Here is a 22527-nt window from a genome sequence, read left to right as displayed (position 1 = left end):
AAAAATACCTGGGGCTATACCACACTTCAACGGGGAAGAAATTCTAGGTGAAGCTTGCCAACCTGTGGTTCATGGCAACAGACAGCCCATAACACCCCCCCGATATGCTTGTGGACCCAAGATTTCAGAATGTCCAGAAAAGTGAGGAATGCTGCCCAAAGCACAGCACTTGAAAATTCTGTATTCATTGGAAGAGCTAGGATTGTTCAACCTGGCAAAGAGAAGGCTCTGGGGAAATCTTATAGCAGCCTCCCAGTACCTAAGGGGGGCCTACAGGAAATCTGGAAATGAACGTTTTACAAGTGCAGGTAGTGACAGAACAAGCGGAATGGTTTTAAACTGAAAGGGGATAGATTTGGATTAGATATTAGGAAGAAATTCTTCATTATGAGGCTGGTGAGGCACTGGCACAGGTTGCCCAGAGAAACTGTGGATGTCCCATCCCTGGCAGTGTTCAAGGCCAGGTTGGACAGGGCTTTGAGCAACCTGGTCTAGTGAAAGGCATCCCTGCCCATGGCAGGGGACTGGAACTGGATGATCTTTAAGGCCCCTTTGAACCCGAACCACTCTGTGACTCTATGATGATTCTCCCTTCTCACACCCTGGTGATAACAGTACTATGCTAGAATACACTCCGACACGACATTATTTATAACTAGTTCAGCAGATTTTGAGTGAAGACAGTACACAAAAGCTCAGGCAGAGTTCTTAACCACACTATACTTTTCCATGAAATACCGTAAACCAACTACTGTTGTGCTAATTCAAGAGATCCTAAAGCTTATAATTATATATGTCTGTATAAGTTATTATAACTCACACCTTTTAATTCTGCTCAGCAGGTACTGATAATGTCTCAGAAGCAATTTAATAAAATGAAATAAAAAAACATTAAAGTAACTAGTCACAAATAATACTTCCCAGCATCAATAAACAACCTGTAACACAGCACCATTTGATAAACACAACTTCATATGTCCTTTCCATTTCTATTTATTTCCATGACATTAGTGTACTACAATTCTTTACAGAACATTGTATAATTCACTCACAGTACCATTTTATATATTAACATTTTCAAATGTATTCCATGACAGCTCCTTTTACTACATTCATAGGCCTATTTTCAAACATTTCAGCTACGATTATTTTTCTCCCATAATCTAATTAATGTGTCCTGTAAGATCTCATAGTTACTGTAGAAAGTACAGCTGCATGATGCACGAGTTCATATTGTTGACTACAGTTTTACACAGTCTTCAAACTGTTTGGATTATAATAGCAATAATGCTTATACAACAGAACTTTCTCAGAAGTGCACAAATTCACTAAGGAACAGGGATACTTGGCAGATGAAATGCTACATGAGCAGGAGTACCTGCAGCTGCTATAATCTCCACATGGTGCTGCACTGGGCCACACACAAGAGGTGTAACACCTACTTGTGTTATCACACAAAGGTTACCTACCTAGGAGAGGTGGGATGCTGAGAGTCCCTGTATGATCAATGGAGAAATTGAGAAGAACCATCTTCTGGACATCTCTCTCTTTGACTCCAGAGACCCTAAACATCTCACTTGAACTAGAAGCTTGAATTCAGCTTGAATTCAGCAGATGCATCAAAGAGATGCCCCACTTTAAGAGTGCTTAGAACAAATGAGAAAGAACTAGATAAAAATCAGAAATATCCCACAAAAGTAAAAGCAAATCCACTATTTTGAAGTAATTCTAAAATACTCAAAGATCATTTTTCTTCCTTTAAGGGACATTTTGACTTTCTTCCTTTCCTAATTTGTGCAAGTTCTTTCCCCCACCCCTTTTTTGATGGAGAAAAAAGAAACAAAAATTCCTTCCCTCCTACCCTTCCCATTTCTCCATTAGCATCTATGGCAATCCCTCTGATGCATAACATTACATCATTGTTTTTTGAACAGATTTCCAAAGTTATTTCATTAGGTTTACCTGTACACCAAAACTGGTGATATATTAAGACTGAAATGTGTTTTGAGCCCTGCATCAGCACTGAAGACATTATTCTTATTCTAATATTGAGTGGCGTTATGAATAACTGTGTCAAATCTGTTATTACATTGGCAGGTCTGTCAAGCTCCTTTCTTTCAAAGTGTTCTTTTTTTCCTTGTTTGTTACGACACACTTGCAAATATTAGTCAAATTCAATACCCAAATTCACCAAGCAATCTCCCGTGAGTGTCCTTAATACAATGGAGTCTCATGAGTAAATTTTTCTGGAACTACACTCAGATTTATTAGTTCCTACACACAGCTATTGTTTAAAAGATCTGATTAAAGGACCTGTTTACTAAAACAGGTGTCAATTGTGCTTTCAGTGGCACTCAAATTGCCTGTAATAAGGGGCAACCATGCTAAAGGAGAAGAATGCCCTTGTCAGCTGCAGTTTGAAGTACTGTAAACTAACTGACATAAAATGCCAGAAGGTTTACACCATAGTGTCAGCAGTTCTTCCTCTGACTACACAACACTGAATTCGCAAGTAAAACTAACAATATTTATAAAAAAAAACGTTATCCTATAGCAACAATATAAAAGGTTAACACACATTACCAGTATATCTTAAGATAGGTCACACTGATGATGAAGCTGAACAGTTTCCTGTAAATAGGAAGAACATCTACTAGAGATCTCAGATGAAGTCTGAATTTCCTCTAATCCTAAATATACTTAAATTAAAAAGTTTTGCTGCAGACCCCATGAGGTCAGGATTTCATCTCCTCACTTTTTCATGCTGAAGGCTACGCTATGGCTGCCCTTGAAAGTGTCAACTTGGTTTCAAGAACAAAGCTTTCATTAGAATAGTTTTATAGTTTCTTCTAAAAGTACTTTTGAAATAATCTCAATTTGGGAAATAATCTCAACTTCCAACATTTCACACTCATGACTGCTTTTGCAGAATGCTATGGGGAGGACCAGGGAAGAATGATAAATGTGAGAGCTCAAGGTCAGATGGTACTGTTCATCATACTTCAGAAGGCACTGCAAGAGAACAATGACAATGACACACACATAACAATAAAGATGAGGCACACTTAAGAGTTAAAAAAAGAGTCTGTATCTGTTAATCTTACGCCAGAATATATGAGGATCCATATCTACCTCTAAATCTGGTGTCAAATGAACTATGAAAATAGCCATGTATTCAAGGATTGCATTTAAGAAAGAAACATGGATTGTGATGGCCATTACAGTACACTCCATCTTAATGTAAAAATGAATCCAATTTCTTTTTGATATGTTCAAAAGCATCTTTCCCCATATAGTCTATTCGGCCTTCCTCCCATTTCTTCCGTTCATCTTCTGGAATTGGTTCTTGTGGTTTGAAGTGAATAGACAGCTCTGAAATGGAATGTGCGACTTTGTTCTGTGGGAAGAAGAACAGTAGAAAAAGTCAATTGGTTGATGTCTTTTCAGTGCTATGAAGTTAAACCTTAAAATGTCAAACTTCTGTTTTGTACACTCCCAGTTAAAACAATAAAACAAACAGTATTCAAACATTAATTCCTAGTTTGATAATGTGATCTCATTTTCCCATGCTTTTACTACTTGCCATAGCATCTTTGAACATACCAAGCATTTACTTTACTTGTCTTAAATCAGACCTTGGCATACTCAGCAACAACATAATAAGAATGTTACAAATATAGCTTATTTAGAGCATCTCCTACAATAAAGTTAACCATCTATCTGTGCAAATTTTGTCTTTCATGTGAACATAAGTTCCTAGAATTTTTAGTCATGTATTTTATCTGATCTCCAGTGAGATAAGTATTGTTTAGCAGATGTTGGTTGAGCTATGTACTGTACTAGATACAAGTCCCTGCCACCCTGTCACCCCTAGCAAGTCTGGCACTGGTGTCACACTGACCAAAGATACATGTCGTGCAAGATCACAAAGGACAGCCTAGCAGCTTAGGCTCCATGCCTGACTCGCTGTATGCTTATTTTCCATTTGCTTGGAAAGATCACTTCAGCAGGTAAAAAACCAAACCAAAACAGAACAAAAAGATCCCAAACAGCTTTGCTTATATTAGTATTGGAGAGCTACATGCATAACACCATGCATTTATTACTTGGGGGCTAGCACAGGAAAATATACATTTAAAAACTAGAAGTTTTTTAAAGAAAAACCAGAAGTTTTTTAAAGAAAACCAGAAGTTTTTTAAAGAAAACTAGAAAGGGATCATGTTCCAGTATTGGAAGCAATTAAAGAATTGCATATCTAAAAAAGCTTAAAGAATTTATTTGCAGATTGCATCACAATTAGTTGAGATTTCCCAAAATGATGTTGGCAGCATCAATTGCATGTTATTGTTAATTGCATGCAATTATCTACAGATGTACAGTGCAGAAAGCTACTTATACCAGTCCTGAGGTTTCCTGAAATGCAGGACGAAAGACAAGTTGTTCTGAAGGTCTGTCAGGCTCAGAGGGATGGACGTTAAAACCGCTTTGTTCAACTTCACATACAGGTTGCTAAAATACAGCCACTGAGGTTTCATTAGGATAATATTTTTTTCATAGTTTCCTTATAATAAGAACTCATACAATACAAATCAATTTTAGTCTTGGGGTAGGGGAAAGCGGTGAATGAGAAGAAAAGGAATGAAACATGTTATCACCAAAGACAAAATTCATCTTGCTCAGATTTAGCTATCAAAATGGCATTGAAACCAAGCTCCTACTAAAATCAATCTAGGATAAGTACCTCCAGAGGGCATCTCATCTCATTCTAAAATAGGTTCAAAGTGGCTGTCATTCTCCAGTGACAGCCTGGAAAGCTAGCTTATAATAGATGCCTCCACTCACAAGGCCAAAAAAATCTCATTTTAGTATAATCGCTCTATAACTCATGAGGCTTTTATATGCATAGAATAAGAACAGAACAATGCATTCCAAAACGGAGGCAAAAGAGATTGTCCAAAAAACACTGCCAAAAATATTTGTCTTTGCCAGATTTCAAGACATAAAAGAGTACACAGACCCCAGTCTCTTCCACCAAAACAAGCCCAGAAGACTAAAGCTGAAGCGAAGCAACAAAAAGTGGAATGATGGTGTTCCTCAGTAAGAGAATCAGAATATTAATTTCTAATTAATACTATCTTCTCATAAACCATTCCTAGTAATTAAAAGATGTTTACACTTGAATTAAACTACCTGAAGTAAATATTTTGGAGGGTTTTACCTCCCCCCCAAAAAAAACAACTTGAAAATGTGTCCCTGTTTGGTTTGAGCATGTGAGGCACACAAGGTAACATACCCTTTGCAAATAAATTATTCTTAAGTTATAAAGCTGGAAAGTTTGCAATTTTCCTTCAGCCTCTCTGCACTCAGGGTAGAAAAGAAGGGAAAGATTACAGTTTTACTTTATGGAGTAACTATAGTCTAAAAGGTTGAAGCACCAAACTGTCTTCATCTCACTAGAAGATAGTCCACAAGTTACAACAGCAGATGACATTGGAACATTAATTTTATATTCTCCCAATTATACTTTGCTGCAGCATGGTTTGTCATACAACAGGTAATGACTTACACCTGCAGAAACATTGTGCTATTTTGTCCAGCTTAATTCCTGCATAAAATAAGGAGAGTCAGTGCACCAGAAACACTCAAATACAAGAATTGTGACAAAAGAACTAGGACCCCTGTAGTGTTCATCAGTGAATTATTTTAAGAGACTCCCTGTTGCCCAAATCACAAAAATCACATTTTGTTAATTACCTAATAACTTTTAATACCTAGCTTCTTCATAAAAATTCAATGAAAACTCATTCAACCTCCCAACATATCATGTATGTGTCACTAAAGATTAAGAAATACTCTTTAGACTATTCCTGATGCTAGCAAAAAACTTCAGTACCTCCAGCTAACGTAAAGAAAATAAAATCTCCCACATCAGACGCATAATTTAAAAATATCATTTTAGTGTATCTTTTACTTTGTTACTGTGCATAGTAATATACAACATACTTACAGCTTTGAAAGCTAGTTCCTCAGGTGAGCACACCACAGAGTTTACTTCGCATATCTGCTCTGGAAGCACAGGCATTTGCAGTGAATTTGCCACACAAGGGCTGACCTTTTTCAGAGTAATTTCAACTCCATTGAAAGTGTGCTAACAAAAATAAGAACATCTCAGCACTGAAATACAATTTTGCAAGAAAGCAATACCTTATTTAAAACAGTTTCGCTTCCTTAGAGGAACTGCAGTATTAGTGGAATAAGTTAATAAATGCAAAAATATTTGCGGTCCAAGATTCAAAGCATGTTGCAATTTACATTTTTGAACTCATGAGTATGCCAGCATCACCAGGAGATAAATCTAATAGGTATTCCCACCTTTGTGTTACCAGAGCTGAAATAATTTTTAAGAAATTGTGCAGTAAAGAAATAAAGCATATTAATATATGAGATCAAAAGTAGGGAGATAAAATTGGGAGTGAAGCACAGTAAAAAGGAAGAGGTGGAGAGGAGGTATTTTAAGATTCGGGTTTTATTTCTCATTACCTTACTCCAATTTGAGTTGTAATTAATTAATTTCTCCAAGCCAAGTCTGTTTTGCCCATAATGGTGACTGATGACTGATCTGTCCCTGTCCTTATCTTGACCCATGAGCTTTTTGTTATATTTTCTCTCCCCTGAGCAGTTCAGGAGGTGAGTGATAGAGCAGCTTTGGTGGGCACCTGGTGTCCAGCCAGGGTCAACCCACCACACCATGTAATTCCTTCCTCCAGCAAACACATAATTTTCAGATTTCTTTTTTTTTTTGGTCATTTCAGTATATTCCCACTACCGTCTCATCAGTTACCTTGCATTCCTCAGATTCTGATTCTTCCATCTTTTGAAGTTTTTCTAACAAAGGCAGTATACTGGCACTGTATATATTCCACCAGAGGGAGAGAAATGACAGTTGATGTAAAGATCCATCAGTGGTGCCATCCTGCATAACTTTCTTTGTTTGAAGGTCGTATTTGTGGTTCCAGGGCTTTCTTGCTCCCAGGAAATGAACAACTTTGGCATCTCTACCAAAACTGTAGAGATTAAACACACAGATCTATACATTAAGGTTTTTTTTTGGGGGGTAGCCTATATAAACTGCTAAAGAAACATGCTTACTCTCACTGGTGAGGTAATTTTGACATTTTGCAACAGCAACAAATTCAATATGAGTATATGTATTCATAGTTTTTTATTAGTCTCAGGGATCTTGTTTAGCATACAGAAAAAAAACTGCATTGCCATTTGCTTCCAGGTGCTGATTCTAGCAGAAAAGATCACAAAGGAAACTGACAGTCCTCCTGCACACGCTGTTCACAAATAAATACATAAAACTTTAAACACTGAATCAAGAAAATTGGTTATTAGTGAACCCATACTAATACATCACTAAATGCATCACCCTAAGTTCACTTTCCAGCAAGAGTGTTTTGTGCAACTGGAATAGTAATTCATGACACCCTAAAGCCAACTTGCCTTCTGCCAGAAAAACTTCCAGCTTCACTGTTAGAAATCATATAATTACTAGCACAATTTTTGTTTCATAGAATATCTTAAGAAATGGTTTATAAAAAAAAAACACAAACAAAAAAAACACAAAAAAAAAAAAAAGAGCCACATTGACTCTTTCCCATAGAACTGATTGGGAAAAGAAGGGAACAACTTTCAAAGTAAAGGTGTCAGAACCTAATGCTAAAGTAATCTACATCTGTTCAAACACCACAAAAGCTTCTCTGAAAAAAGACATGTGAGACAGTGGGACTCTGTGTCCAGATGCCAGACACTCTTCTTGCATTTGCCCAAGGAGGTTGTGAATGCTCCATCCCTGGCAGCGCTCAAGACCAGGTTGGACGAGGCCTTGGGTGATATGATTTAGCGTGAGGTGTCCCTGCCCATGGCAGGGGGGCTTGAACATGATGATCTTAAGGTCTTTTCCAACCCTAACCATTCTATGATTCTATGATTACTGTAATTTATAATCAACAGAATAGGCCTTTATTATTGTCTCTTATAATAGCGTGTTTGTTAGCAGACTGCAGAGGTTTACAGTCAGTCAGAAGTGTTACTACTTACTGATTGAAAGCAGGACCATAGGTGTATACAGCACTGCTGCTTAAGTTGTAGAGGAAAGGTAAGTGTTTGCCAATATCTGCTGTTGCCCAGTTGCTGAAGAAGCCATTCAACAAGCCTTGATCACCCCCTACAAAATATACAAACCAGTATTACTACAATTATTCATACACTCAAATTTACATGAAAATTTCAATCCAAGGATGGGAGTGAGACTGGTGTGTTCATGGCACTGTAACTTGGACTTGAAATTATGGCCATGTGAGCAGGTACAAGTGAATAATACCTGATCCACTCCGATGCAAGTTCAGGGTAAACGAAGTCCTATTGTAAGATACGAAGAAAGAAGTAGGAAAGGGGTTTGGTCTTCCTCAGAGCAGAAGACTGAAGATCAGCTGTATTCCTCTCTCCTAAACCAGACAGCAAAAACTTACTGAGCAAGACTAAGGTACAATGTTCCTTCATTGCCCTTTTCTGGGAAGCACAGTCCACAAGAAGTCAATGGGTCTTAAGTATACTGTAAGGGGCGCAAAGGTCTGCACCTTAAACTTTTATGGGGGCACAACTCATAAAGCCTGAAGAACTCCTGCCTTCCTCTATTCTGCCTGAGAGCACACAAGCTATGGAAAAACAGCTTACTGAGGAGTCTGTCTTGCACTTCAACCTTATGCCCTGCCCCTTACCATCAAAGCTGCCGTGTTCAGCTGCAAACTGGAGCAGTAGGTTGTAAGTTTTCAGAGAAGGTCGGAACACAAATACACCACTATTAAAGCAGTCAGGCCAGCCAGAGTCAGGAGCTGCTGAAAACTCTTCTCGATCAAACAATTCATCAACATTGCAAAGCACCTTAGAGGCAGTAGGATGAGAGAAAAAACTGTTAGAGCAAAGGTTTGTCTGGAACATGAGTTGCTAAACCAGTACCGATGGAGTGAATTGCCAGTTTGACCAAGTATATAGCTTGCAGAGCATAGAAACCAATGACAACGCAAAATATGCTAGGCATCAGAACCTCTACTTTTAATATAATAAGGCAACACTAATTGTGGTTCTCCATGATTTTTCTGCGTCCTGGGTTCAGCAGTAGCAGTCACGATAGCTTAAACCATGACACTGCTAAAAGCACAAAGCCTGTGAAATTATTTCTGAAACCTCAGAGACCCTCCAGAAGGTCCCTTTAAATATTAAAATGTACCACAAAAATACCCAATTTTCTTCTTTCTTAGCACATCTTCCCATAGTCCATTATTCTCAGTAACTACAGCAGAGCCAAATGAAAGCTGGGAATCCAAGTAATTTGAGTTAGCAACAGACTGACTGAAGAGGTACAAGAAAAACTGTCTCTTGTTACCAGTTTTCTAACTTAAGCTAAGCTCAGAGGTTTGCTTTGATTTGTTTTTTAAGCTTCACAAGGCAGTGGGAAAAATCAAAGCAGGTGAAGGCCCAGATCACTTTTAAAGTTGATGGGAAGACAGCTGTTCAGCTGCTGAAAGTCTGAGCCACTGTGGAAAGCAGGGGAAGAAATGCTTTCTAAGAGAAAGATTACTTCATTGAATTTGAAAACAACTATCACAGTATCACAGTTTCGCAGTATGCTAGAGATTGGAAGGGACCTCAAAAGATCATCTAGTCCAATCCCCCTGCCGGAGCAGGAACACCTAGATAATGTTACACAGGAATGTGTCCAGGTGGGTTTTGAATGTCCCCAGGGAAGGAGACTCCACAACCTCCCTGGGCAGCCTGTTCCAGTGTTTCGTGACCCTCACTGAGAAGAAGTTTCTTCTCAAGTTTAAGTGGAACCTCTTGTGTTCCAGTTTGTACCCATTACCCCTTGTCCTATCATTGTTTGCCACTGAGTAGAGCCTGGCTCCATCCTCGTGACACTCCCCCTTTATATATTTATATACACTAATAAGGTCACCCCTCAGTCTCCTCTTCTCTAAACTATAGAGACCCAGCTCCCCCAGTCTTTCCTCATAAGGGAGATGCTCCACTCCCTTAATCATCTTAGTTGCCCTGCGCTGGACTCTCTCCAGCAGGTCCCTGTCCTTCTTGAACTGAGGGGCCCAGAACTGGACACAATATTCCAGATGGGGTCTCACCAGGGCAGAGTAGAGGGGAAGGAGGACCTCTCTCGACCTACTAACCACCGCCCTTCTAATACACCCCAGGATGCCATTGGCCTTCTTGGCCACAAGGGCACAGTGTTGGCTCATGGTCATCCTGTCGTCCACTAGGACCCCCAGGTCCCTCTCCCCTACACTGCTCTCTAACAGGTCATTTCCCAACCTATACTGGAACCTGGGGTTGTTCCTGCCCAGATGCAGGACTCTACACTTTCCCTTGTTATATTTCATCAAGTTATTCCCTGCCCAACTCTCCAGCCTGTCCAGGTCTCGCTGGATGGCAGCACAGCCTTCTGGCATGTCAGCCACTCCTCCCAGCTTAGTGTCATCAGCAAACTTGCTGATAGTACACTCAATTCCCTCATCTAAATCATTGATGAATATATTAAATAATACTGGTCCCAGTACTGACCCTTGAGGCACTCCACTAGTTACAGGCCTCCAACTAGAGTCAGCCCTGTAGACTAAGTTGTAGTCTTCTCTCCTTCAGCCAGTTCACAGTCCACCTCACTACCTGATCATCCAGACCACACTTCCTCAATTTAGCTGTGAGGATGCTGTGGGAGACTGTGTCAAATGCTTTGCTGAAGTCAAGGTAGACCACATCCACCGCTCTGCCATCATCCATCCACCATGTTATTTCCTCATAAAAGGCTAAGAGATTGGTCAAGCATGATTTCCCCTTGGTGAAGCCATGTTGACTGCCCCTCATAACCCTCTTATCCTTGATATGCCTTAAGATGGCACCAAGGATAAGGTGCTCCATCACTTTCCCAGGGATGGAGGTGAGGCTGACCGGTCTATAGTTACCCGGGTCCTCCTTCTTGCCCTTTTTGAAGACCGGAGTGACATTTGCTTTCCTCCAGTCCTCAGGCACCTCTCCCGTTTCCCAAGACTTGGTAAAGATGATGGAGAGTGGTCTAGCAATGACTTCCGCCAGTTCCCTCAGCACCCACGGGTGCATCCCATCTGGACCCATGGATTTATGGATGTCCAGATTGCTCAACTGGTCTCTAACCCATTCCTCATCGACTAAGGCAAACCGCTCCCTTGACCTGACTTCATCTAAGGTCTCCAGGGTACAGGGCTCTTCAGGACTGCCTGCAGCAGAGTAGACAGAGACAAAGAAGGCATTCAGTAACTCTGCCATCTCTGTATCTTCTGTCATCAGGGCACCCATCCCGTTCATCAGTGGGCCTACATTGCCTCTGGTGTTAGTTTTATCTGCCATGTATTTGAAAAAGCTCTTTTTGCTGTCCTTGACCCCTCTCACCAGGTTTAATTCTAAGGAGGCCTTAGTCATCCTAGCTGCCTTCCTACATCCTCTAGCAGCAGCCTTATATTCCTCCCAAGTGGCCAGCCCCTCCTTCCATGACCTGTAAACTCTCCTCTTCCACTTGAGCATACCCAGCAATTCCCTATTTAGCCATGCAGGTCTCCTGGCCCTCTTCCTTGACTTCCTACGTGTCGGGATGCTCCGATCTTGAGCACGGAAAAAGCAGTCCTTGAATGTCAACCAACTATCTTGGGCCCCTTTACCTTCAAACAGCCTTGCCCATGGGATTTCCCCTAGCAATTGCTTGAAAAGGCCAAAGTTTGCCCTGCTAAAGTCCAGGGTTGCAATTCTACTTGCTATTCTACTGGTCCTACCACACAACATCCTGAACTCCACCATCTCGTGGTCGCTGCAACCAAGGCAGCCCTCAACCCTTACTGCTTCGACCAGACCCTCCTTGTTAGTGAGGATGAGATCCAGCAGCGCTCCTCTCCTGGTCGGCTCATCCACCATTTGCAGGAGGAAGTTATCATCCATACACTGGAGGAACCTCCTGGACTGTGGCTGGGTTGCTGAGTGGTCCTTCCAGCAAACATCAGGGAAGTTAAAATCCCCCACGACGACCACGGCCTGTGACTATGGAGGAACTATGCTTTCCTCCTTCAACTTTAACCTAAAGCAGGAAATCATAGGCCTCCCTCTCTCAGCCCATGAGAAGAATAACTTAATTTGGTTGCTAATTTAAATACAAGCTTATTAAATACAAGCTTATTAAATTAAAATGCATCACAGTCTTCCGAAGTGAAGGCTGACGTGACTGTACTTGCCCAAACTATGGCCATTTTTAGCTCTCTACTTCTGAAAAGTAATTTAAAAATATATTTTAGAAGTTACCAACATTTCTGGGTTGGTTTTATTTTCTTTTTAAAACTGGCCTCCCTTCCTAACCAAAATTCAAGCAAATATGTATGAGAGTGATCTATTATAAACATCTGTAAGAAGCCCACTTGCACAGAATTATTTTGTGATGCCTTCTGAGGACAGTCCTGAGGCTACTCTCAAACCAGGATTAATTGCTATGCAGCCAGAAAAACTGTGTACATTGCCAAAACATGCCAGCTGGAGCTCCTGCGACCTTGGGACCACCAGCAAATCTGGTCACTTCATGGGACAGCAGGCTGCTTGACAAGGAAGTATCCCACACTCAAGAGCAGTTCTTTGAGACAGACACAAACATTTCCACAGCTCCCGCTCTACTCACCAAAGTGTCTGCATCCATGAAGACACATTTGCTATAATGAGTAAGAGTCCAACAGTGAAGCTTAGTGAAGGTAACACCCAGTTCTGGCCTCTGCATCAGAGCCAAATGGACTGAATCAGCACTATCAAGCACATTCACCTCGATTACTTCGTCAAATACGTTGCGGAGGACAGATCTACCAGAGCAAGCAGTGGAGAGATGTTGAGCTGACTTCTGGCATGAGAACAGTGATATACAGCACTACATTTATTATAACAATAGATTGATTGGTTAGGATGTGAAAAGCTCTTGTTAACAGCCTGCTGAAGTGATAGGAATTTATCAGGCCATAAACCATTCTACTACCATTCTACTTTTGAGTTGTAAGCACAGCTCTGACAACTCAAAAGTGACAAGTGCTATATGGAGAAGAAACCAGTCTTTATTTTAGTTACCAAATCTTCTAGAGAAACACCAATGAAAATTAAAGCAGCTTCAATCCTGCACAATTGACTTGAAGTAACAGCACTCTACTATGTTCACTGCACATTGCACAGGATGTGGCACAGACTGCCAGCACAGACATTTACACCTGTTATGCCCAAGTATACTCAGCTTCAAAACTGTATCTCTTAAAACAGGCAGTATATGCTTGTTTACTACTACACATCCTTTAAAATGAGACTTCTAGGAACACATCTTTTTTCTATGCATATCTTTTCACGGGAATTTTATAGGGGACACCAAAGTAGGTAATTTTCCTTCAAGACACAAAAGACACTTTTTTAAACTCAGCTTATTTGTTTACATTATGCTTTTAACATTAAAGTTCCTGCATGTCATATAAACACAGAAAAATAAAAGCCTGTGCTGATTGTCTAGGTTGCAGAAGTCATTAGCTCGTCTGACTGATCTGCAAAGGGCAGTAGTTAACTGGGAAAGAGCAGGTACAGATTTTTAGAAGCATAGTTCCGTGATGTGCTTTTTTTTAAAAAAAGCTATTCTTGATTAAAAATATATTATAAAGGTTTTTCTCTCCACTGAATGGGGAGAAAAGAACCCGATGGTCTTGATATCCACCCAGGTGTCAAATGTACACAGTACTCCCCCAGGAATGTTCCAGTGTTCTGACAAAATCCATACTTCAAAAAGCCTGCAGAAACATATTCCTTCACACTTAATCACAGCAAAAATGGGAAAATCCCTTTCTTGAGCCAGATCAATTGCAAATACTTTCACATGGCATACAAAAATCAGGAACTTGCACGCTTCTTAAGCCACAGCAGAATTGAGTTTAAGCAGCTATGGCATATCATGCTCCTTTTAACAAGCAATACAGTCCTCCAAATAACAGAGCTTGAGTTCAACAGATCCATTGAGATTTATGTATAAGCAATTCCGTAGTGGCCATAAAATCACATCCCAAATTGGAAAGTGATTAAAAAGAAGTTAAAAATATATATATTTCTCATCATGATAGCCATGCATCAATATTTTAAGAAGATTAGTCATCTAAAACTGAGACCCTATGGGGTTTTTGGAGTTCTGATGTCATGGGTGGTTATGTATTGCTCTTTCTAAAAGAGAAACACTTGGGGGGGGGGGGGGGGGCAGGGGGAATAGTAGCGCCTTTATTTTGTGTCAAAGCAAAACACGAAAACTGTAGCTCCTAAACTTTCAGCTTATGTTATGTTATGGGCTTAAGATAACTTCCAGCCACAAGCTCTCATTCTGCAAGTGAATTCTTATTAGGATTACAATCTTACCATGGACATTACTTGGATCTCCTCTCAGAAATCACTAGCCAAGGGGGAACTTCAAGGCATAATGCTGTGAAATCCACAGGAAGCCTATTAAAATCTTCTATGCTGTTATTTATTCTTTCATAACATCAACCTCGAAAAATACATGAATACTTACCTCAACCCACTGGAAACCTCTGGTGTAACTAGTACTGCCAATTTTCTAGATGTTCTATGGTTCCTCAGTGACTGTCCAAGAACCAGAGCACCTTGACAATACACATCATTGGTAGCAAGGGTCACAAAGGCTTGATCCGTTACTGTAAGCAAATATTCAAAAGAGTCACTTTACAACTTTAGATCATCTCTTTTGGCAGGCTCCTTCCTCCTCCATCTAACCCACAGGCTGCAGCTTATAACAAGCTGCAGTTCCTGTGATAAGCTCTTTTCCCTCCTAAACTCCCCCAGAAGACACAACTGAGTAGAAAGCCCAGTGAATATGAGTGCAGAATGTATGTCTCTGAATTTTATTATGTTTTGTTTGCCTCATTTACATAATAACAGTTATGAAGTTTTTGGACTAACCTTAAACAAATAATTACCCGAGTCTTATTTCCTAAATACAGTGACAGTCAAAAAAGCCAAACTGTGAATATTTAGATTTTACGTTTAACTAACACAGTGTAATACAACTGATAAGGAGAATGTTCCTGTTTATATAGTACCAAAAGCTAAGGAAACAACTGCGTGTTAAGTATAGCCAGAAACATCTTTCTTTCCATAATGTCACTAAATCAACACAACAGGCATTATTCTTTGCTCTGTCCTCTTTGTACTGGAGTAACTGGTGCTGGCTCAAATGTACCTAGAAGCTAACGATCCCTACCTCAAGTAGCTCTAAGAAAATCAGAAGCGTTCCTTGTTGTCAAGAAACACATGGGAAAAAATGTTGCAATATAAAAGAAAGCAAGCTGCAAGCTGGCACGACAGGAGACATAATGTATATTGCAGAGATACTAGGCATGTGGCAGTATCACCAGGGGCTTCAGCTTCAGCTCTGACCTCTGACAGAACCACTGCTATTGGGGTTCTGGGGAGAGCCAGAACCTATGATTCAGCAAGGTGAACAGCCTCCTCGGAGCAGAAGGAAGACTTCAGCATTCTAGGCTGCAAAATTAACCAGAACAAGATGAGCTGGTCACACAGATGAGGGGAATTCCACTGAGCTCTACAGACCTTCAATAAATACTTGTTTAAATCCACCATCATCTTAAGGGACAAATAAATTAAAGGAACCAAACAATAACAACAACATAAACACCCTGTCATACAGTTTCCAGGCTCTGTGAGAGACACTAGGAAAGAATCTCACAGAACTAGTTGCAGAGAACTCAGCAAATGACCTCATGGCTGCCTCAGCCAGATGCTGCCAAAATGAACATGTTCAAACCTCTCACTTAACATCAAGGTATGCAGTGAAGGATGGTGAGTGCTGCTGACAAGCTCTAGGGTACTAACATGTCCTCCAAATCCAGAGCAAAGCACAGACCCACTGGTATGCTGTCTTCTTCACCCTTTTTTGCCTTACTTCCCATTCATCTCCAGCCAGACCTTAATTCAAATCAGGCACATACATTTGCTGACACTGTAGCAGATTCCTGCACCTCATGAAAATTCCACTAGTGTTGGCCAAAAAGAATGAATCATCCATCCAAATTTAAACCAGTTCACAGGTCCCTTTTACCCCGTAAAATAGTTTGCAGGCTGAGAGAGGTGGGGGTGTTCAGCCTGGAGAAGAGAAGGCTCAAGAGAGACCTTGTAACAGTCTTCCAGTACCTAAAAAGGGCCCACAAGGAAGCCGGAGTGGAAATTTTTAGAAGGTCATGTAGCAACAGGACAAGAAGGAATGGCTTTAAACTGAGAGAGGGGAGTTTTGGATTACACAGTAGGAAAAAAATAGCTTTACTGTGAGGGTGGTGAGGCCCTGGCACAGGCTGCCCAGAGAAGCTGTGGATGCCCCATCCCTGGCAATGTTCAAGGCCAGGCTGGATGGGGCTTTGAGCAACCTGGTCTAGTGGAAGCTGTCCCTGCCCATGGCAGTGGACTGGAACTGGATGATCTTTGAGGTCCCTTTGAACCCAAACCAGTCTGTGATTCTATGATCCCTCAGCTAAGCAAACTCCTGCAACATTTTTAATCACAATTTCCAGAAGAAGCAAATGAAAAAGGGAGCTTTCAAATCTCCTGTTACCATAATGGCTCAAGCAAGTTATGGGTGTTCCAGAAATAATGAATAAGGAGTTGCTTACATGGAGTGTTTTAAAAGGACAGTTGTGCAAGTAAACCACTTCTACTGCAGTTTTCCAAAAGGTTAAGCAAATAATCTAAGCATACATAAAAACCAATGCAAAACAAAACCACTGAAAGCTACTTTAGCAAAAAAATTATTCTCAAAAGACACAAAGAGTCAGCAAAGAAAAGCACTTTTGGCAACAAGCATCTTCAGCCAAATAAAGGTAATAAAACAGCCACTGAGAGGAATGTGGGAGGTGGGTTAATACAAAAAGCAAACTGTTAAATAAGTGGGAGTTTAAATCTTAAAATACTGTTTTAAATAACAGCCACAAAACTGAACATATAATCTTCTTATTGCTTCTGCATATTCTTTTAGCTAGAGAAGCTAAATCTTTACCTAAGTAATACATATAAAAATACACAAGCTACTCATCAAATAGTTCAGTGAGCTGGTACGGTGAATTACCACATCCTACATATACTTTCATGCCCTGTACTGCTGGGGCAAAGGCTGTGGTCAGAACCACAAGGAAGCAAATTGCCAAAAAATACAGCTCCTAAGAAACTCTGGCTAACACCTCACACAGAAAAGAAGCCAATTGTCTGGTTTGAGAATCAGATGTGGGATACATATTATGGCCTTCCTAATAGAATGAACCATTACAGAGATAATTAAACTATGGACTGCAACCATGCAACATTAAAATATTCCTGGTGCAAAGACAGAGGCACATCCTAGTCATTTTAAAAACATACAGGGGCATCACTGACCTCCTAAGAATCCTTACGGAGATTTAAAAAAAAAAAAAAAATAAAAAAAGATTCTGTCATTAATTGTTCTTTCATCTAATCCCCATTTTCAAGGAAGAAAATTGGACTTGCCTCATTTATGATGTTTAACCATGCCACGTGCAAGGTCTACACCTGGGTCGGAGCAATCCCAGGCATAGCTACAGGTTGGGTGGAGAAGAGATTCAGAGCAGCCCTGCGGAGAAGGACTTGGGGGTGTTGCTCAATGAGAAAATGAACATGAGCCAGCTTCAGTGTGCGCCCACAGCTCAGAAAGCCAGCCGTATCCTGGGCTACATCAAAAGGAACATGACCAGCAGGTTGAAGAAGGTGATCCTGCCTCTCTACTCTGCTCTCATGAGACCTCACCTGGAGTATTGTGTGCAGTTCTGGTGTCCTCAACATAAAAAGGACATGGAACTGTTGGAACAACTCCAGAGGAGGGCCACGAGGACGATCAAGGGGCTGAAGCACTTCCCATATGAAGACAGGCTGAGAAAGTTGGGGCTGCTCAGCCTGGAGACAGAAGGCTGCGTGGAGACCTCATAGTAGCCTTCCAGTATCTGAAGGGGCTTATAAGAATGCTGGTGAGGGACTATTCATTAGGGACTGTAATGATAAGACAAGGGGTAATGGGTTCAAACTTAAACAGGGGAAGTTTAGGTTAGGTATAAGGAAGAAGTTCTTTACTGTGAGGGTGGTGAGACACTGGAATGGGTTGCCCAGGGAAGTTGTGAATACTCCATCCCTGGCAGTGTTCAACAGCTGGAGAGAGCCTTGGGTGACATGGTTTAGTGTGAAGTGTTCCTTCCCATGGTGGGGGGGGGGTTGGAACTTGACAGTCCTTTCGAACCCTAACTATTCTATAATTCTATGATTCTATAATGTTCTTTGGAACACTGACCCTGTAAGTAAATGTTTTATTTTTATAACTTACAACTAAGGATCAGGTTTTCAGATACAGTTGTGAAAGTACCCTGTTTAATCTGAAAATTCCAATTTAACTGAAATCAAGGGCAATACTGTGTTGAATCTAATCTATATAGGGTTTCACTCACTGACTAAGCTGTAAAAGAATATTTGATCTTTCAAGTTTGAAAGCCAAAGGTGTAGGAAACTAAAATTCATTGCAGCTGGATTTTGAGGGTTGTTTGCTTGTTCGTTTTTTTTTTCTGTAAGTGTCAAGCACACCATTATGCATAACTTTCAATTCCATGTGCTGAATGACAATTGGATTTTTCACAGAAAATACCTAGTGTGAACAATATTAAGTTTTCAAGCAAATTGTTTTCAAGCTGTGGAACCCTATGGCTAATACCATTAATGCTTAGTGAATTACAAGAAAACTAAGTCTATGATTAGAATCACATTAAACCCATGTTGTATGAATTTATAAATCTGCTCAATTCTCTTGTTTGGAATGCCACACAGCACATCAAGATGCAAATTCAGAAATCATTATTCTCAGCAGTGGCTCCTCAATTTTAATACCTAGCAATAGTTGCTTGGAACAAACCAAGGATTTTCAAGCAAGTAAGGTGAATTATCTTAGCACCCACTCTGCAGCTACAGATAGCAACAAAGACAAGAGAGTAAAAGTAATACAAATCAATACAGTCAGGGTGATCTTACACGAAACTTTTTAACAGGATGCTTTAGCCAAGGATCACCAACTTCTTATGATACTTACTCATAGGAGTACCTCTGACACTGCCAGAGACAAAATTCTTTAACAGGCCTGAAAAACAATTCCAGGGCAGCCAAAAGCCTTACTTAGAATCTGCACCAGCAAGCAGACAGGGTGGTGCTCACTTTGATGTTCAAAGAAATGAGAGAGGGAATGAATAAACACTAGGTACCCACTGAGAATCAGCACTGACTCATAGTAACAAGCACTGAATGAACCACATGCACCTGTGCACCTGCCAGCTTCAAGACATGTTTCAGTGGGGTAGGGTTTATTTCCATAATTCACTAGACATAGCTTTTAAAACATATTTTGGTCTTTCTTCTGATAGAGAAAGTATAAATGTGCTCTAGCTATGGCTCCTGGAGTAATGACTCAAAAACGCCAAGTTGTCCACTCTGAAATTGCAGTAGGAGACCAGAGAGTCATATGCTTTGACTTTCCTGCAAGTATATTCTAAATAACACATTGCCCTCTTATGCATAAGAGTACATAAATCAACAGCTATAATCCTCCAAGAGGCTGGTTAGGTCCCCAGTATGTACTGCCATTCATGCAAGCGTTGCATAACTGCTTGCTTAAATTCCTCCTTGGTACTATCTGCTGCTCTTTTGTCACCTCCCTGCTTCTACTTCAGACACAACCTGCAGTACAGGCAGGCTGCAGTCTGGACCTCTGCCTGCCAAGCCCAAAGTGCTTTTCTGAAATCCCGAGTGACAATGACATAACACAGCCCCAACTCACTGCATGTTCTCTAGCAAGTTTGTTACTCCTTCCCACACATAGGTCTCTGTATCCTCGCCCAGAAGCACATCTCAGTGAAGATGTGTTAGACTACGGCAAAGATACAGAAAGCTACAGGCCTTCTCACCTCTGGCCCAGCATAACCATAACTGAAGCATTTGGCACAGAAAGCTTTACTCCAGCTGCCACCCACAACCTTAAGAGCAGTATAAATACGTAAAATGAATAACGATGCCAGACAATAACCTGTGTCAGACCACCATCAAAAAACATTGTACAAGTTCACAGCAAAGAGGCAGTTCTCGCCCTAGTAAACAAATGACAATTTTAATCCCCATGCTTCCCCTAGAAGTAGAAATGTTTCTACCTATTGGCCTGGGTCCAAGAGTAGAAACATTTACGTTATAGATGAAGGTGGTACAGCAACACTTTACACAGACCTTTTTCTTACAGAATAGAAATTCACATTTGATGGCATGCAATATTTCTCTTGGTCTAACAAAGTTCTGCCTGATCCAAAGCCAGATTCTTTCTTATCCTTTATTAAAGCAATGCTGAATTCTACTAGACAGGATTACAACTATTATCTTGGAAGGCTACAGAAAGAGGACTTATTTCTCAATTTCTGGAGCTTTTGCTATGTATATTTCAGATAAGAACTGTTACATTCTCCTTCAAGACCCTGCAGTTTCAGCAGAGACTGAATGATCCTTCTGAAAACCCAAATGCAACAGTATTATAACATGCAAATAAGTGTAACAAATCAGCACCCAAAGCTAGTCCCAAAACAGTAACGTGCCAATTTGAAAACAAATAGTTAAAATTGCCTAAGCAATCCAGGGACAGCTCAGAGGACTCGATACGTTTCAAGTTAGATGTTTCCAGTCTCTTCCCACGGTGTTGAGGTGCCACGTACACAGATTCAAACTCGGGATCCTCAAGGCCAAATGCCCCAGGTAGGTGTCTGTGATAACCTCCAAATGGTTTAGAGCTCTAAACCAGTCCCTCATGGCTTTAAGGACATCTGAATAAAATCAGTACCACTGGAACATAAAATGGGCTGTGAGAAGGACTTTTCTGAGCCTGCCTCAGGCCGAGGGGGCCCACCCTGATCTGTCACCCTGCAGACGCCTCAGGAGAGCACACAGAGGCCTGGGCAGGCCAGCCTGTACCTACAAGCAGGATACATAAATGAGTTCAGCTCTTCCATCCCACCAGCCAGACGGTTTAAATCCTAAGGTGCGAGTGCTAATTACAGCAAAGCGGTCTGCGATAATCAAACAGCGGAGACCCCCTCCCGCCCTCACCGCAGGCCGCGGGGGGAACCGGTCTGTGCAGCCCCACGCCGCAAGCACGGCTGACCACAGCGGAGCGGTGCGGGGACACGCGAGGGCAGCCCGTGAGACAAGAGCCCGGCGGCAGGGCCCGCGGTACTCACCGGACATCCTGCGGCCGGCGCGGGCAGCCGGACAGGGGCACAGCCCGCGGCGGCACCACCTCCACCGCCTCACCTGCTGGCGGCAGGCCCGCTAAGTGGCGCGATGGGATTAGCCTCTTTCCTGCTGAAGACGGTGGTACGTGAACTACATCCGCAGGGGCTCCTGCGCAGCGGCCCACAAACGACATTAGCGGCAGAGACCGCTTGGGAGGGTTGGCAAGACCCACCCACCCATCCCGACCCCCAGGAACTGACTTTACTGCAAAAGGCCGTGCCCCCCTCGCCCGCTGCCCCGTGGTGCGCTCCCGCAGCGCCCCGCTTCTGAGGCCCCGGCAACCACCACAGCCCCAGCACCTGCTGCTGCTCCGTGACTAACCCCCACCCTGCACCCTCACAGCCCCACGGGAGGATGAGGCATCGCGGCGCCTCCTAGCCGTGAGGCGCAGATGTCTCGCCCCATTGGCTGCTGCGCTGCAGCGCCCACCCCTCCCGCCCTGCGCTGGCGGTGGCTCCCCGGGGTGCTGCCGTCACGGCGGGGGCTGAGGGGGGCTTCCTTTCTCTTTACTTTTCCCCTTCCTCTTCTGCTTTTCCCCTTCCCCTTCCATTCCCCAGAGAGAAGCTGGGGGATACTCTACCGTGCAGCCCTTTAAGGAAAAAAACACCGATGCCGTCACTGGAGAGAATGGCAGAGCGTGGAAAAAAGATGTCGGCGCATGACTAGGATGAGTCCAGCCTGACCTATGGTAACCCAGACACATGGGGTTCACCCTGAGTTAAGGGAATCTGCCCCTTAGCTTCTTCGGAGCCATCATAAGCCTGAGGCTACATACACAGTCCGGTAACTTGTCACCCAGATAAGTAAACAGATGTTTTCAGAGACATTGTTCAGTTCAGAGGGCAATATATATATTTTCAGAAATACACACGTAAATGCACAGATATTTGCACAACGTGGTTTTGAGGTAACCATTACATGTAATTTAGACACACAGCCTCTCTGCAAGGTAAGTTTAGGCTAATGTGGTTCAGCCAGGGCATTTCTGCATCCAACTGTTCTGTGGACATCAGTAACTGCTTAGCAGAGGGCTGCGAT

The 22527-nt window shown here is 41.8% G+C and overlaps 1 protein-coding gene across 3 annotated transcripts; it reads right to left on the bottom strand.

Annotated features, from left to right (window-relative positions):
- Nucleotides 1-977: 977 nt before the first annotated feature.
- On the bottom strand, nucleotides 978-21816 carry GYG2 (glycogenin 2). Of its 3 annotated transcripts, none has more exons than XM_062628667.1 (9): nucleotides 21435-21814; nucleotides 14660-14801; nucleotides 12761-12935; nucleotides 8784-8946; nucleotides 8104-8230; nucleotides 6842-7064; nucleotides 6008-6148; nucleotides 4399-4509; nucleotides 978-3397 (listed from the first exon to the last, which is right to left on the bottom strand). In XM_062628667.1, exons 1-9 carry the CDS (start codon nucleotides 21439-21441, stop codon nucleotides 3236-3238), a joined length of 1251 nt encoding a protein of 416 aa, XP_062484651.1. In that variant the 5' UTR covers nucleotides 21442-21814; the 3' UTR covers nucleotides 978-3235. The 3 variants fall into 3 exon arrangements, with proteins under 3 accessions (XP_062484651.1, XP_062484652.1, XP_062484653.1); XM_062628669.1 differs by having other exon boundaries at nucleotides 3171-3397; nucleotides 4399-4523; nucleotides 21435-21816; XM_062628668.1 differs by lacking the exon at nucleotides 4399-4509 and having other exon boundaries at nucleotides 21435-21813.
- Nucleotides 21817-22527: the final 711 nt, after the last annotated feature.

This window comes from Pezoporus occidentalis, unplaced genomic scaffold (assembly GCF_034315485.1).
Source record: "Pezoporus occidentalis ecotype Australia unplaced genomic scaffold, CSIRO_AGI_Poc_V1 ctg32, whole genome shotgun sequence".
Taxonomy (NCBI): Eukaryota; Metazoa; Chordata; class Aves; order Psittaciformes; family Psittacidae; genus Pezoporus; species Pezoporus occidentalis.
The sequence above is the reverse complement of the archived record's forward strand: the minus strand, read 5'-3'. Positions and strand labels throughout refer to the sequence as shown.

Bases quoted from the DNA above. Each gene is read 5' to 3' on its own strand.
- GYG2 (XM_062628667.1), bottom strand. The intron at 7,065-8,103 runs GTAAGTAGTAAC...TAATCTCTACAG, and splicing joins TATGGTCCTGCTTTCAATCA to TTTTGGTAGAGATGCCAAAG. The intron at 3,398-4,398 runs GTATAAGTAGCT...TTCTTCCCACAG, and splicing joins TTCAGGAAACCTCAGGACTG to AACAAAGTCGCACATTCCAT.